This window comes from Rattus rattus, chromosome 4 (genome assembly GCF_011064425.1).
Source record: "Rattus rattus isolate New Zealand chromosome 4, Rrattus_CSIRO_v1, whole genome shotgun sequence".
Classification (NCBI taxonomy): Eukaryota; Metazoa; Chordata; class Mammalia; order Rodentia; family Muridae; genus Rattus; species Rattus rattus.
In genome coordinates, this window is record NC_046157.1 from 56,481,577 (window position 1) to 56,497,380 (window position 15,804).

General features: G+C 44.1%; 1 protein-coding gene across 1 annotated transcript; it reads right to left on the bottom strand.

Annotated features, from left to right (window-relative positions):
• Positions 1 to 1,519: 1,519 nt before the first annotated feature.
• N6amt1 (N-6 adenine-specific DNA methyltransferase 1) lies at positions 1,520 to 13,416 on the bottom strand. Its single transcript, XM_032900486.1, has 6 exons — positions 13,252 to 13,416; positions 11,334 to 11,420; positions 10,561 to 10,651; positions 6,057 to 6,140; positions 2,887 to 3,028; positions 1,520 to 1,862 (listed from the first exon to the last, which is right to left on the bottom strand). Exons 1-6 carry the CDS (start codon positions 13,383 to 13,385, stop codon positions 1,756 to 1,758), a joined length of 645 nt encoding a protein of 214 aa, XP_032756377.1. The 5' UTR covers positions 13,386 to 13,416; the 3' UTR covers positions 1,520 to 1,755.
• Positions 13,417 to 15,804: the final 2,388 nt, after the last annotated feature.

Consider the following 15,804-nt stretch of genomic DNA (forward strand, 5'->3'; position numbering starts at 1 on the left):
CAGAGCTGGGGTGTCTCAGATGATCTTCAGTATAAATCAGAACCCCAAAGTAGGCTCTAATGCCAGTGAAGAAATGGACTTCCCAGTAAGAGCAAACAAAAAGCTTCCTTCTTCCATGTCATTCATTCATTCGTGTGTGTGTGTGTGTGTGTGTATGAATATGTATGTGTACGTACTCATGTGTGTGTATATATATATATATATATATATATATATGCAGCCAGCAGAAGGTATGGTCCACACTAGAGGTGGATCTTCCCATCTCAAAGATCCACACTAAAGATGGCTCTTCCCACTTCAAATGAATAATTAAGAAAAAAGTCTCAGGGTTGGGGATTTAGCTCAGTGGTAGAGTGCAACTTCATGCCTTATTTTTGAAATTATACAGAGCCGGAGAGATAGCTCATTGGTTAAAAGCACTTACTGTTCTGAGAAACCTGAATTTGGTTTCCAACACTTGTGTTGGGTGGCTCACAACCACCTGTAGAGCATCTGACACCTTTTCTTGTACTCTTGAGGTACTGACCCATATGCAGCATATATTCACACACACACACACACACACACACACACACACACACACACACACATTTAACTCTGAGTTCAGGCATACAGGGTTATTCATTGGGACATAGGCAGTGCACTAACAGCCACCCTAAAAGAGAGGGAAGGTGGTCAAAATCCTTGCAAATTAGCATCTAAGGTTACCTCCATGGGAGGCTGACTCTTTGGATGACTCAGTAGCCTCTGGTGGGCCTTCAGGAATAACTGGAGAAAAAAAGACCTTCCTGATGAAGCCCTGGTAGCAATCAGCGAGTGATGTGTCATTCAGATAAGAGCTTCTGTCACATTGATCATGAAAAGCCACTGGCATTCTAACATCACCACTGTGTAAGAGAGATGCTGCCACGAAGAGTGAAGTTCTTTTATTCCTGCAGTTTATCTCCCCAAACTCTGTTGTATACGCACCTCAGTACCCTGCTTTGGCTGGCTTTTCAAGACAGCACATGTGGGAAGGAGCTCAGCTGCAGCGTCTTCGCTGTTACTCAGTTGTAACTCGTCACCAAAAAGCCCCTTTCGGGACTCACACAGTAACTTGTTTCACGGCTATGTTCAGTGGAATGGGTAGATTTTACCCGGCGTCCTTTCTGGTGGACATTTAGGGTACTAATATTGCTTTGCTATTATAGCTAAGGTGAAATCAAACATGCCTTCAGATATAAATATATAAAATATGGTTATAAATATACACATTTACTTGCACATGTACAGAAAAACTGAAAACAAAATGACCTTTTTCTTAGGTTTATTTGGTTTTTGTGTATGGGTATTTTGCCTGCACTATGTATGTATGCCAGGTATGTGCCTGGTATCCTTAGAGGTCAGAACAGGGCAGGAGCCCTTGTGAACTACCTTGTGGGTGCTGAGAACAGAGCCCCAATCCTCTGTATTAGTGGTCAGTGGCTCAGCCTCTGAGCCATGTGTCTATCCAGCCCTGGCTTTTTTTCTTTCCTTTTTCTTTTCCTTCCAGTTCGTTGTTTGGTTTTGGTTTCTCTGGAATTCACTCTGTAGACCAGGCCTTGAACTTAGAGACCCCCTGCCTCTGTCTCCTGAATGCCTATGCCACCACCACTTGGATCCACTTTTTCTTTAAATGACAAATTTTGGTAAAACTTCTTGGCCAGGGAATGGCATCAGTCTCAAACCTACTGAGTGTTCAGCTGCCGGTAGCTAGTTTATTTACTTCAGTGGCTTTCAGGACTTGCTGAACCTGAGGACTGACAGGGTTTCTTGGCCTGCTTGCCTGCGAAGTGCCGTGGTTCCTTGTAGTCCTCTTGTCTTCATTATTTTAAAGATTTCCTCTAAAATGACAAATAAAAGTAGAATTCAATTAAACATATGGTGATATGCATGATCACTGAGCAATTTAGTAGGATGATAAATGCATTAAATTCCTCTGATTAAACAGCGTATAGCAGGCACGTGTTTGTTAACTCAAGCTTGAACCTAGGAGAGGTGGGACACAGCTTTAAGACGGTCTGAGGATTCTGACAGACTTAAGTGCCTAGTTTGTAGTGTAGCCCACTTCCAACTACACAGAATCATTATTTAACCTTGTTACCATAACAAGCGATCATGTTTTAGCTGGTTGGTGCCAATCTCTCCCATATATGCTTTATGGGGAAGGTCAATGGAAATCTGGACAAACTGAATCCTGACAGTGCCCAGAGTATAAATGAGTTCTCTTCTTTTGAAAATAAAACCAGAGGCCCAAGAGATGAGTCAGTGGTCAAGAGCACTCATGGCTCTTGGAAAGGAGCTGGGTTCATGTCCCAGCACCCGCGTGTTAACGCACAACCATCTGTAACTACGGTTACAAGGCTTTCTTCTGTCCTTAGGCTCCTGTACAGCAGGGTTGAGGGTGGGGAAGCAATCACCACTATCCAGCTATGAACCCTGGGACCTCCAACAGTGGCCGGCCTGCAAGTTGTAGACATTACTGCAGTGACCACCTTCTCTTTCTTCTTCTTCTTCTTCTATTATTATTATTATTATTATTATTATTATTATTATTATTATTATTATTATTATATCATCATTATTGCTGGAATTTAAGACCTGTTGCATGAGATGGAACCCATGCTGAGGGGCAAGTGTTAGGTGTCAGCGATTGTATCTGAATGTTAGTTTATGAACGAGTGAAACTGCTCGTCCCACAAAGACGACGGGTCTTAAAACATACACATTTTACCTCTTAGAAGTGTTTCTCCTCTCTCAACATGTCAGCGATTAACTTGCTCTACAGCCCAGCCTACTTTCTAAGTTAGTCTCCCAACGTTTGTCGTCAGCAAGTGAATATCAAGAAGCTCTTTTTTCCTCAATTACCTGGATTGTTTTCTTTTATGGTAACTAAGTAGAACAGCCCTCTTGGGGAGAGAAGTTGTGAGGCCAGTGGGAAGAACCTGTCCATGACTTCCCGGCCGTTTCTGCCACCAGCCCAAGCTGCTTCTATTCCGTGGCTTCCAACCTGTCAGCAATCACAGAGACATTGGATTCAGGCTTCAATGAGAGTACCCTCTTAACGGCATAAAACATCACCAAACAAGTACACATTTTCAAACGAATGTACCTTGGCTTCTGAAGATCATTCTGCCAAAGTCCTGACGTCCTTATGCTATGAGAGGGCATATAATTACCCAGCAAATAAAACAGCATTCTGGGCGGCTGGGCGCACCCACGATCTCTGTACTAAAGGCTGGAGAAGACTGATTGTGATTTCAAGGCCAACCTGAGCTACGTGGTGAGACCCTGAGTCAAACACTCAAGGGACAGGATGCAACTGAGTGTCAGAGCTCATCTGTGGGGCCCTGGTTCATTTGGTACCACCAGAATATTCTGAAGAAATCAATGAAAATTAGGTTCAATGCGGACACAACTGTTTTCCGATTTTTGCTGTGGCTTTTACGTATGTTTGACTTTGTTTTTTAATGTTTAGTCAATATGTCATATGTTTCCTGATTTAAAGTAATTCCTTTACAATCAAATTCTGTAATTTCAGAACAAAAAAGTACATATACCTACTTACAAGGGCGGGTTTCCTCAGGTCTGCCTCTCCCCTATCTTCAGCAACTTTGTTTTCAATCATGTTTCAGGGTTGTTCAACTTTCTTCCTTGCCTTTATTTTGTGAGTGTGCCCATGGTAGTATGTGCATGTATGTATGTGTGTGTGTCGGGGGGCGGGGCACGTGAAGGTCAGACACAATCCTTGCCTTGCACCTTGTCAGAGGTGGGGGCCTCTCCTGTCCACTACTGTATATACCAGGCTAGCTGTCATGTGGGCTTCCTATCATGCCTCAGGTCTGTTGGGGTCACAGGCATGTGCTGTTGCGTGACTTTTACATGGGTTCAGAGGATACCACCTTCGGTCCTCACTTTCACAAGCATCTCATCCATCACCCATCTCCCCAGCCCTGTCAATCAACATCTCAAGGAAGGTTCACTTCTTCTGCAGTAGCTCAAATTCATTCCTTATGTTGGTCCAGGACCTTACTGAAGAAGTATATCTTATTTAGCTGATGTTTGACATTTGTTGTCTATTTTTCTTTGAATCTAATTCGGATTATTCCCAGACCTATTATCCACTCAGTATCTCCACAATCACACTAGTCATTAATTCCACGCTTATGTCAGCATTCTGGGGACTCCCTTTCTTGACCCCCTCTGCTTTAATTCTGGGTGAGCTGCTCCTGTTTGGCTCTATGCGTTACTCCATCCTTTCGCAGGGCCTTGTTTGGCTCTTTCAGCAGGTGTGAGCTTTGGGTCAGTCCCTATCAGGCCTCTCTGCTGCACAATGTATAGGGCTTCCTGCGATCAGACTCCAGGCTATTGAGCCCCATTTATCTGCTGATGACTGAGATGACTTCAGCAATGCCTGGCATGAGCCCAACCCTGAGGCCAAAGAAGAGAGGGTTGCATTTCAGGAGGAGTCAGGTACGTGTTAGTGGCCGTCTTCTTGTTTGCTTGCTCCTGGGCCATCTAATGGGTCCATCTCGGTTCCTTAGAGACCACAGGTACTACCCACAGCACTTGACCGTGTTTCTGAACGTGACATTCTTATATGTCTTCTAGATGCCATCCTAACCATCCTGCTGGACCTGTGCTGTGTCTTCATCCTCTCCAATCATTCAGCTCTGGGAATTCAGACCCCGGATCCCCTGCACCGCCTACACTTGGTCCTCCAGTGTATCCCTGCAGATGTAAGGCTCTGGAGCTTAGTGCTGCAACTGGAAATACATGGAGACCCCAAGTGGGCCACCATGTTCTCAGAGCTGTTTCTTTACTCACTGGCTTTCTCAGTGTGAACTGAAACCAAGACCATGAATTAATCCCTCCTGCTGCGCACAGGCTCGCACGGTCATTATCCATAGGAAAACATAAACTTTCATCCATTTCAGCTTTTGTCCTAGTACTGAAGGGTTTGTGTTTGTTTGGAGGTAGGCTCTCCCTGTCTAGCCCTGGCTGGCCTGGAGCTCAGATCTGCCTGCCTTTACTCTTGAGTGCTGGGGGATTAAAGACCCTCACCACCACAGCCAGCTACTGAATGGTTTCTAAAATTAGACCTTAAGGACTGGAATGATCGGACTGAAACCTTCTTAAAAATTCATTGACTTATTTTGTGTATTGTGTGGGTGTACATGTGCTCAGAGGACCTCTACAGTATGGATCCCGGGGATTAGGTTCAGGACAAGCACCCTCACTCTCAGTGTGTGATGTCTCTGTCCTAACACAGCAGAAAGGCCTTTGCCAGAGCCACACGCTCTGAGATGTGTCCTCCGTCTCCAGCCTGTGAGAGATACAGGTATTAGTGACCCACCCTGTGATGTTTTAGTACAGGAGCTGTGAACAGAGTACCAGACACCACGGTGCTGTGACTTATTTTGGCTCCTCAGTTATAACCTCAGCACAACAGCGAGGGCAATCAGAAGAGACGGCCGCCTTCATCTTGGAGTGGAGGTGAACAAAGTATTTATCAGCTTTGCCAGAGAATAATCTCCAAAGCATACAGCAGGCACAATCAAAGAGAAGCTAGTGCTCAGCTGTTACTAAACTGTGTTCCTTCACCCTCTGGGGGCGTGCTGATATGGCTTACTCCTCATCATGGAGAGTCTTAAATAATGTATTTCTATTGTTCCCCTATGGAAGATCAGAACTGGTCCCACACTTCTGATCACTTAAAGGGATGAAACCCCTGAGACTTTGAGAAGTAAATTATTGGTGAATACTTTTAGGTGACTACAAGTATTTTTAAAACGTGCTTTACAGATCTGTTATTTCGGGTGATGGATCTGTTTAACCGCCTGGCCTGGTCTGGGTGAGAGCTCTGAGTAGTTCTGTCACACTTTGCACCTGCGCACTACTTCCCTTCTGCAGCACTCACAGCACGGGTGACTGACAACCTCTGAACAGTCAGAGTACTGCTGGAGGCAGTGACCGAAAGCTCACTCCGTCTCATCGAGCGGCTGGAAAGAAAGCCGAAGTTCTGCTGTGGGTCTCACCTCTTCAGGCGGAGTCACGACGTAAGGGGGGTTGAACACCAGCAGGTCTACTTTCCCCTTCAATCTGGGCAGCAAGCCTTGGACCTGAGGACAGCAACACTGCAGTTTAAGATGGGTCCTGATTTCAGTAATGAGGAAGTCTTTATAGTTACTCTCTCGTGTTATCACGAGGGGAAGGGCTTACAGACGCAAGTGTTTCAATTTTCTTCATGCAGATGCAGTTTATATGAACACTGTCTAAGGTTGAGAGCGAACATGTTGATTGTGGCTTCTACTCAGCAGCAGACACATCTCCACTCTGGGTTCAGCTTTAGAAGGTGATGTGAGAACAAGCGAGTTCTGATTGTGTAGAATATATTCCCTGTAGATCTGTGAAGAGCTATACAGCTATGTCTGCTAACCTGAACAACACAACTAGGAAATGGTATTTGTGTGTGTGTGTGAATGTGTGTGTGAATATGTGTGTATGAACATGTGTGTGAATGTGTGTATGAACATGTGTGTGAATGTGTGTATGTGTGAATGAACATGTGTGTGAATGTGTGTGTGTGAATGTGTGTATGAACATGTGTGTAAATGTGTGTATGTGTGAATGTGTGTGTGTGTGTGTGTATGTGTGTATGAACATGTGTGTGAATGTGTGTGAGTGTGTGTCTTCACACATGCACGAGTGCATGGGAGTGCGAGTTTTGAAAGTGTTTTCAATTCCATAAAGAAATTAAGTTTCCTAAAAGAACTCTGAAATACAATTTTCCAGAAATGCTGGATAAGAAAACTAGAGAAAATTTTGCTTCATAATTCCTAGTACTTTATCCTATCCAGCTATCCAGTAATAACTGTGAGCTGAATTTTGCAAAAAGGAAAGGGACGAAATATTAAAACAGGCACCCTAACATCCACAGAGTTAAATAAAAAGTAACCGAGGACTGACCGTCCAGTAAAGACATCTGTGGATTGCTGTCTATGTGCAGACGAGGGTGGGCACAAGAGAAGGCAAGGCCTGTGGCTGGGCAGTGAAAAAGAAAGGCGGGCAGAGAGTTTGGAAGGGAGGGAGAGGAGAAAGAAGAAAGAAGAACCAAGATGGAGGAGAAGATGACCCAGATCTGTCTGGCCTTAAGGGGCCACAGGTAGTTATGAGTATTTCATAAGGGATGGAGTTTTATAGAACAATTTGTCTTATCTAGGTGGGCAGTTTATATCATTATCAACTGGTTGTGAGTTTATTGTGTGGATGTTTTGTGGAATGAGAATTTAAGATATAAATCTGATTGCTAAATTAAAAGCTTATTGAGTTTTGATTTTAATGGGTTATTGGAAGTTGTGACTGTAACCACAGGGGACGAATGCTGGGAACGTGAGCAGAGTCCGCAGCAAGAGAGTTACAAGAGGGCGGCTGCTGCCGAGCTCAGAGAGTGGCCAGAGGCAGAGCGGGATGGAGAATGAGATGCTTTGCTGACTGAGATGAAAATGCCCGCAGATGCCGTGTGGCCCTGCGGTGCTGGCACTGGCACGGGATGGTGATGCGCCTTTTAAGTTTACCGCTACAGGCATCTTAGTCAGGCCTAGTCAGTCCCCTGCCTTAACATCTCTGACAGTTGAGAAACACACGAAAGAGGCCCCGGTAATGTTCGATGTATTCATGCAGCAAAACACAGGACCTTTATTCCCAATGGGACACTGTGCAGGCCCTTATGTTAAATGCGGGTTGGAATGTCTGCTTTTCTTGCATGAAGCACAGCAACAGGGAGAACAGACTCTCTGCCAATAGGTGACGGAGACACAGGACAATGGAGAGAAGACGGAGGAGGGCTGTCACCTTCACAGAGCGGACACCTGAACAGGCCTTAGTACCACGCAGCTCAGAGAAGCTGAGGCCAGCGAGTTTGTAAAGGGTAAAACGTGTTTGGTATGTTTTAATGGTGGAATGGAACACGTAATATGTACTTTAAAAGACTGTACAGCTAAAAATGAAGGACGATGACAACTGTACCTTTCTGACTTTGAGAAGGAAGCCACACTATGCAGCCCAGGGTAGCCGTAAACCCATCTTACACTCTTGAGTACTGGGTTATAGGAGTGACCAGCCTACCCCAGCTGGTTGCTGCTTTTTAAACATGTAATCTCAGCTATGGAATGGGTTTGAATTCTATGACAGCTGTAAGAATCCCTGTATTTTGAAGGTAAAAAGGCTGTAAATCTGCTAAGCCTGCCTCTTGTTTCTTGCTTTGCCAGGTCAAAGTTTAGTTCAGCGCCACCTTTAACTACTGAGGAGTTAACTCTAGCATGCAGAACCTCCAGTCCCATCCCTGAGCTACTGTGTAGCTTCTGGAGCTGGACAGGAGAGCCAGGCTATAATCCTAGACATCGTTTTATTAACACTGGAGTTTTCAAAGACACTTCAGCTTCCATATCTATTTCAAACAGTTTGGGTTTGTTCTATCTGGTTTTACTGTTCCACCAAAAATAGATGTCATATTCTTTACAGACTACTAGGAAGCAGGCGGTTCTACATCACATGTATCACCATGCATCGTCATGCATCACCATGCATCAACATGCATGTGAGTGGCCTGAGAGTACCCTAGTTCTTAGCACTGTGAAAAGAATTTGTCTCTTGGGCTTAATCCTAAGATGCAAAACCCTTTGTAAATGTGAACTTCTAGGGAAGCTGCCTGCCTTTATCAGGGCAAGAACAATACTGGTCTACAAGCACAGAAAGCTGGGTGTGAGGGTGCATGTCAGGAACCCCAGAACCTGGGAGGTAAAGGCAGGATCAGTAGTTCAAAGTCATCCTTAACCAAAAGAGAGTTCAAAGCTACCCTAGACTTTCTGAGACTTTTATATTCCCCTCACCACCACTCCACAGAGAGCATTGTTTTTAGGGTCCACCTGCTGCATGCTATTAGGATTTCTGTTTATGAATAACATGTCACTGTTGTAACTCAAAGTATCCTGCAAATCTAACACCACTCGAGTCCTACTAATACCCTTAAACTATTGTAACAACTGAAACTCACAAGGTCTAATCTGAATTTCTTAAAATAATGAAGGGCCGGAGAGATGGCTCAGCAATTCAGAGCACTGGCTGCTCTTGCAGAGGACCAAGGTTCAATTCTTAGTTCCAATACCGTGGCTAACACCCATCTGTAACTCCAGTCCCAGGGGATCCAATACCCTCTTCTGACCTTGGTGGGCCCTGGAAAAATGTGATGTAGACACATACACACACACACACACCTTTCATAAAACAATAAAACAATGGAGTGGGGGTGTGGGCTCTTCTAAAGAGGTAGAGACGGGAGAAGCTAGAACTGACATCATCTACAACTACATGGAAAGTTCAAAGAGAGACCGGGATACAGTGAGAACCATCTCAATAAAGAAATGAATATCCTGCAGCCAGTCTAAAGCTGTCAATCATTTCGCTTGTCCCCAGGACTTGTGTTCGTTCCCCTGTCTCTGCTTACATCTCCTTGGCTTTTGATGGGACTGTGGTGGTGTGAATGGGACTGGCACCACATACTCATGGCCTTGGAAAAGGTGGGTCTTTTAGACTTTGAGGTTTCAAAAACCCAGGCCAGGTCTAGTTGTGTCCTGCCCCGCCCCCACTTTCTGTCTCTCCCTCCTTTTTTCTCCCCTCAAGCCCTCCACTTCATAGCAATAGAAAAGCAACTAAGACAGGGATATTGTATCTCCTCTCACACTCAACTCAAGCTTCGGTAGGTAGCTGTAGGGTTGAAGGACTATGACCCAGGTCAAAGTCACTCTTCAAATGCCTGCCTAGGACACAAGACCCACGTGGTTCTAATCCTAAGAATACTGCGGGGGACACTTCTTTCCATGGGGAGTTGCTAATAAAGACACAGAGATGCACACGTCTTTTTACATGAGGGTGTCCAACTGCAGGAGGGAAACTCAGAGCTGAGAAAAAAATGTGTGATGTCATCTGAGTTCCTGTGCTAGCTGTGCACAATGGTTTTAGGTTTAAGCCAGAAGGAACTGGATACAGAGTTACATGTGGTCAACCTATAACTCCATTTACCTAGTATCAAATGGTCAGGTTTGAAAGCATACATTATACAGACTGAGCACATTTTGGTTATGAATATACATACACATGTATGTATATGTAATATCTACATATATCTACATATATTACATATACATACATGAAACAACAATTAATGAAGAAAAGAGGCCATGAATTTGAAAGAGAGCAAGCAAGGGAGAATCTGGACGAAGGAAAGGGAAGAGGGATATTATGAAATTATATTATAATCTTAAAAATAAAAGAAAAAAATTAATTAAAAATAAAAACAAACAAAAATGAGAGTTCAAGGTCATGTGTGGCTGTATACTAAGTTTGAGGCTAGCCTGGGCTACATGATGCTTTGTCCCATACAAACAAAACAGAAGTTAATTTCTGGAGTTTATTTCCACTGAAACCAATCGACTGACAAAATTAATTGAAATCAATTGCTACTGAACGAGGATTAAAGCTCACCAAATCTGTAATTACTGGCTGAAGGTGGACTCTGTTACAGCGCGCTGTTTCCAAGGTACATGCAGCTGCCTCGGGGTTGATATCGGTGCACCTATAAACACCGGAGGAGAAAAGAGGTCAGGAGAGCATACAGAAGCAGACAGTGCAGTAGCACACTCCTGCTGAGCAGATTCGCTAATTCTAACATGGTGTAGGAAAACGAAGGAGAATGTTTTCCTAATGGCAAAGAAAGAACAGAAGCTTGTTACTGTGATGACAAACACTGCTAGAAAACCTGTTTCCCCTCATCTGAAGGGGTTTGTAAACCTGTTTCCCCTCATCTGTAGGGGGTTTGTTTCAGTATGGCTTAAGCAGCCAGCAAATAAGAACTGAGGGAGGTCAATGACAGGAAACTGCTACACAAGACACACAGGAGATAGCGAGCTGAAAGAAACAAATCTGTTCTGTGTGTGGCGACATCTTCTGATAAGTATTTCCCCCCTGACTTTTGTATTTTCCAAGTTTTCTGCAAGGACATTCAACTTTGCACCTATTTTAACAGTCAAATGGTTTACCTGAGAACGATTCAAAGTACAGATAACATAAAGTTGTGTGCTTCTAAAATCCTGTGGCATGAAGGAGGGAACAGGAGACTATACCTGGGGGCAGGCATAATTTGTAACCCGAGTCCTTACCGGAACACTATCAGAGACATATTGCCTATTTAAAACATTTGACTTGAGCTGCTGTGGTCCTAGGGACCCAGGAGGGGTGGATGAATGTCACATACTCACATGTACAAGGCCTGAGGACCGATCATGGAGGCCAGGAATGCAGACACCACCCCAGATCCTGCTCCTACTTCCAGGCATAGTTCCACTCTAACAAGGAAAAAGACAATTATTTAGTTCCTTCCTATGAAGATATTCTTCCTGGAAGATAACTCCCATGCTGTATGATATATTTCTACAGCACCACCATTCTCTGGAAAATACGTGGGAATATGAGGAAATTTAACATTTCTGGCAACCACTTGGTGTTTATTGTTACTTAGCCCAAACCTGCTAATAATAGTTTAGGTGTGTAAAGTACTTACATTGAAGTACTTGAATAAACCCAGCAGCATATCCTAGGGTTTGGTAAAAGCCTTCCAACTACTTAGATACGTGAAGAACAAAGACCTTTCTCGACTGGAATACTATATTGGGCAAATACTTCAGTGTCTGATCTTAGAAGGCCTATAATCTTAGCTTTCTAAACTTAAAAATTTTTATATGATTTTCCAATAAATTTATCTCCAGGATCACTGTCCATGCATCAAAAGCACTACTTAATTTCCACGACTCATTGGGCTGATGACACAAGGTTTTTCTGGCACTTAACTTTTCAAACAACCATTCAAGAAGGAGTTATAGTAGTTTTACCTTTAAAAAAAGGGAGTTACAATATTTTTACCTTCAGAATCAGCCACATGCCTATGTGACCCACATAATGTGACCCGCAAGCCACTAGTGGGTCACAGTAAAGTTTGCGAATCTTACCAGGTGTCTTCTTTTTGGAACTAACCATTACAGTCTCATAAATAATTAGAATTCCCAGGCTTTGTAACAAGGTCAGCTCTATTTACAGCATACCCTGAGATGCAGTTTGTGGTTGTAAATCTTTCTGAGCTATTCTGAGCACTCAAGTTACAATCCTGTACGCCACAAGGTATTTCAGTAAATGTTCCACCATCTATGAAGAAACACTGGGGTTAAGAGCATTTTATAGGTGGAAAAAAAATGTGACAGTGTAAATAAACATCATAGCTATTTCGTTCTGGAGAAACCCAATTGGAATCTTGACCTTAAAATGACCCAAAATTCTTTCGGCAAAATGTTTTATTAGGCTTCCTTTGTGTGTTGGAGGGGCAGAACGGTCTTCAGCATTGTAAGTGAACTTCCAAGTACAACCTGTAGTAGTTTCTGAGGCTAAAACTCAGGTCTGCAGGCTTGAGAGCAATTGCTTTTACCAGCTGAGCCGTCTTGCCTGCTCTCAACTCAAATTCTTTTCTCTGAAAAGTTAACATGTAGGCATTTACTATTTTTGTCAATAAAAGTTATGGCCAATACTTCAACAAATCAGGCTAGTGAAAATCCTACTGGAGGCTGTATGTGACTATTTAAATCTTTCCTAATGGTTCTAACTAACATGCAAACTAAATTTCTAACAGTTCAATTTTTAAAAAAATCCAGTTTCTCAGTTGCAATAACACTTTAAGAGCTCAGACGGCTAAAGGCTGTTCCTTCAACAGGTTGGGTGGGTTTTATAGTTCACTACTTTACCATTTGTGCCCTTCTGTTGCCAGAGGATGTTAATCATGGACTAGGGCGGTCAAATAACCCTACGCGAATTTTATATATTCACTAAAAAAATTAAAGTTGAAAAGTAGCAAAGTTTTGGAGCAGCCTGTTTCTGGTCGATAAACTCCGGCTGCTCCTCAGAGGCCGGTTTACATTCTTCGGATTAACAGGGCAGGGTGATCACGAACCCGGAGGGAGACCAGAGCGATGCTCTCACCCCCGCCCGCGGGGAACTCCTCCTTTACCCTGCTCTGCTGTCAATCACCAGAAAGTGGACCGACCCATCACTTCCGGAGGAGGGCGGCAAGTTCCGGCTTCCGCCTCTAGGACACCCCGCTCTCTACCGCTGAGGCGCGCACCCTCCTCGCACCCTGCTAGCTCTGCTGCTGCCGCCTCGAGCGCGTCCAGTAACAGGAACGTGTCCTCCGCTGGCTCATACACGTCGCTGAAGGCCCCACGACCCACGTGCCCGTACAATGGCGTGGGGACACTCGGCGCCGCCATCTTCCCCTTCCGCGTCTTACGGGCCGGCCTTGAGTACGCACGCGTCAGGCTTGCCGCGCATGCGCTTTTGTCTGACACTGGGTGGAGTTTGGAGTGAAATGCTTGTGGGCCTATCTGGAACTTTTAAGCAAAACTCACATCCATTTTCTTTTTTTATTTTATCTATATAAGTATACTCTAGCTGTCTTCAGACACGCCCAGAAAAGGGCATCAGATTCCATTACAGATGGTTGTGAGCCACCGTGTGGTTGCTGGGAATTGAACTCAGGACCTTTGGAAGAGCAGTCAGTGTTCTTAACCCCTGAGACATCTCTCCTCCCCCTAGCATCCGTTTTCAACTAATGAACATTTTGTGTTTAATCTTTTCGGCTACCCCTACTATTGAGCATCCTCGGTTATTTTGTACTAGGGTGACTGCTTTTTTATTCTAATGACATTTGGAAAGTTTATTCCATTTTTTTTTTTAACTTGCAAGGACTTACAAATACAGTGTTTACTAAAATTTACAGTTTTTTTTTTTTTTAAAAAAACAGCTGAGTTGTAAATATCCATCTGTAAGGTTATGACTACTTTTATTTGCTTGATTTTGTCACACAACAGTCTCACTATGTAGCCCTGGCTGTCTTGAAACTCACTATGTAGACTGGGTGGGCCAGGAACTAACAGTGAACCTCCACAGAGTGCTGATACTAAAGGCATGTGCCACCATGCCCAGCTTAGATTATGACCTTTAAGTTTTATTTTGTATTTGGCAATTTTATGCATGTATAAAATTTATTTTGGTCATTTTCATTCATTAAAATTACAGTTTGGCACACATGGTATGCACTCATTGATAAGTGGCTATTAGCCCAAATGCTTGAATTACCCTAGATGCACAGAACACATGAAACTCAAGACGGATGATCAAAATGCTAATGCTTCCTCCTTCTTTAAAAGGGGAACAAGAATACCCTTGGCAGGGAATAGAGAGGCAAAAGATTAAAACAGAGACAGAAGGAACACCCATTCAGAGCCTGCCCCACATGTGGCCCATACATATACAGCCACCAAACTAGATAAGATGGATGAAGCAAAGAAGTGCAGACCGACAGGAACCGGATGTAGATCTCTCCTGAGAGACACAGCCAGAATACAGCAAATACATAGGCGAGTGCTAGCAGCAAACCACTGAACTGAGAACGGGCCCCCCGTTGAAGGAATCAGAGAAAGGACTGGAAGAGCTTGAAGGGGCTCGAGACCCCATATGAGCAACAATGCCAAGCAACCAGAGCTTCCAGGGACTAAACCACTACCCAAAGACTATACATGGACTGACCCTGGGCTCCAACCTCATAGGCAGCAATGAATAGCCTAGTAAGAGCACCAGTGGAAGGGGAAGCCCTTGGTCCTGCCAAGACTGAACCCCCAGTAAACGTGATTGTTGTGGGGAGGGCGGTAATGGGGGGAGGATGGGGGGGGAACACCCATATGGAAGGGGATGGGGAGGGGTTAGGGTGATGTTGGCTAGGAAACCGGGAAGGGGAATAACAATCGAAATGTAAATAAGAAATACTCAAATTAATAAATATAAAAATAAAAAAATTAAAATTAAAAAATTACAGTTTGGGCTGGGTAGTAATGGTGCACGCCTTTCATCTCAGCACTCAGGAGGCAGAGGCAGGCCTGTTCTACAAAGAGAGTTCCAGAACAGCCAGGGCTACACAGAGAACTTCAGCCTGGAAGAACAACAAAGCAAAGCAAAGAGGCTGTAGTTTGGAGGACTGGAGAAGCACTCAGTGAGACCTTGTTCTGCACTTGCAGAAGACAGAAGTTTGGTTCCCTGCACCTTTGTTTGGTGGCTCACAACTCCCTATAAGCTCAGGGGATCATTGCTCTTTCTGCCTAAATGTCACTGAACACACATACATACATAGATACATAGATACATACATACATACATACATACATACATACATACATACATACAGGCAAAAGTAACATACATTCATAACATACATAAAATCACAATCTTTATAAAATGTTGGTGGCTGGAAAGATGGTTCTGCAATTAAGAGTATCAACTCTCAGAGGACCAGAATTTGGTTCCCGGTACCCGCAGTAGGCGGTTCCCAGACATGGCGACTCCAGTTCCTGGGAGTGAAATCTTTTGTCCTCTGCTAGCATCCACAAATACAGAATTGAAGGTGGCCAGAAGGCTCTGCAGGATGACCTTGTTGGGCACCAATGGGAGGAGAAGCTCTTGGTCCTGCCAAGGCTGGATCCTCCAGTGCAGGGGAATGTCAGGGCGGGGAGGTGGGAAGGGATGGGTGGATGGGTGGGGGAACATGGTCATAGAAGAAGGGGGAAGGAGGGAAGGATAGGGAGTTTATGGACGGGAAACCGGGAAAGGGGATAACATTTGAAATGTAGATAAAAA

Bases quoted from the DNA above. Each gene is read 5' to 3' on its own strand.
- N6amt1 (XM_032900486.1), bottom strand. From the start codon at position 13,385: ATGGCGGCGCCGAGTGTCCCCACGCCATTGTACGGGCACGTGGGTCGT. The intron at 6,141-10,560 runs GTGAGCTTTAAT...TGCTGTCCTCAG, and splicing joins AGCCAGTAATTACAGATTTG to GTCCAAGGCTTGCTGCCCAG. The intron at 3,029-6,056 runs GTGAGACCCACA...GATTGCTGACAG, and splicing joins TCGTGACTCCGCCTGAAGAG to GTTGGAAGCCACGGAATAGA.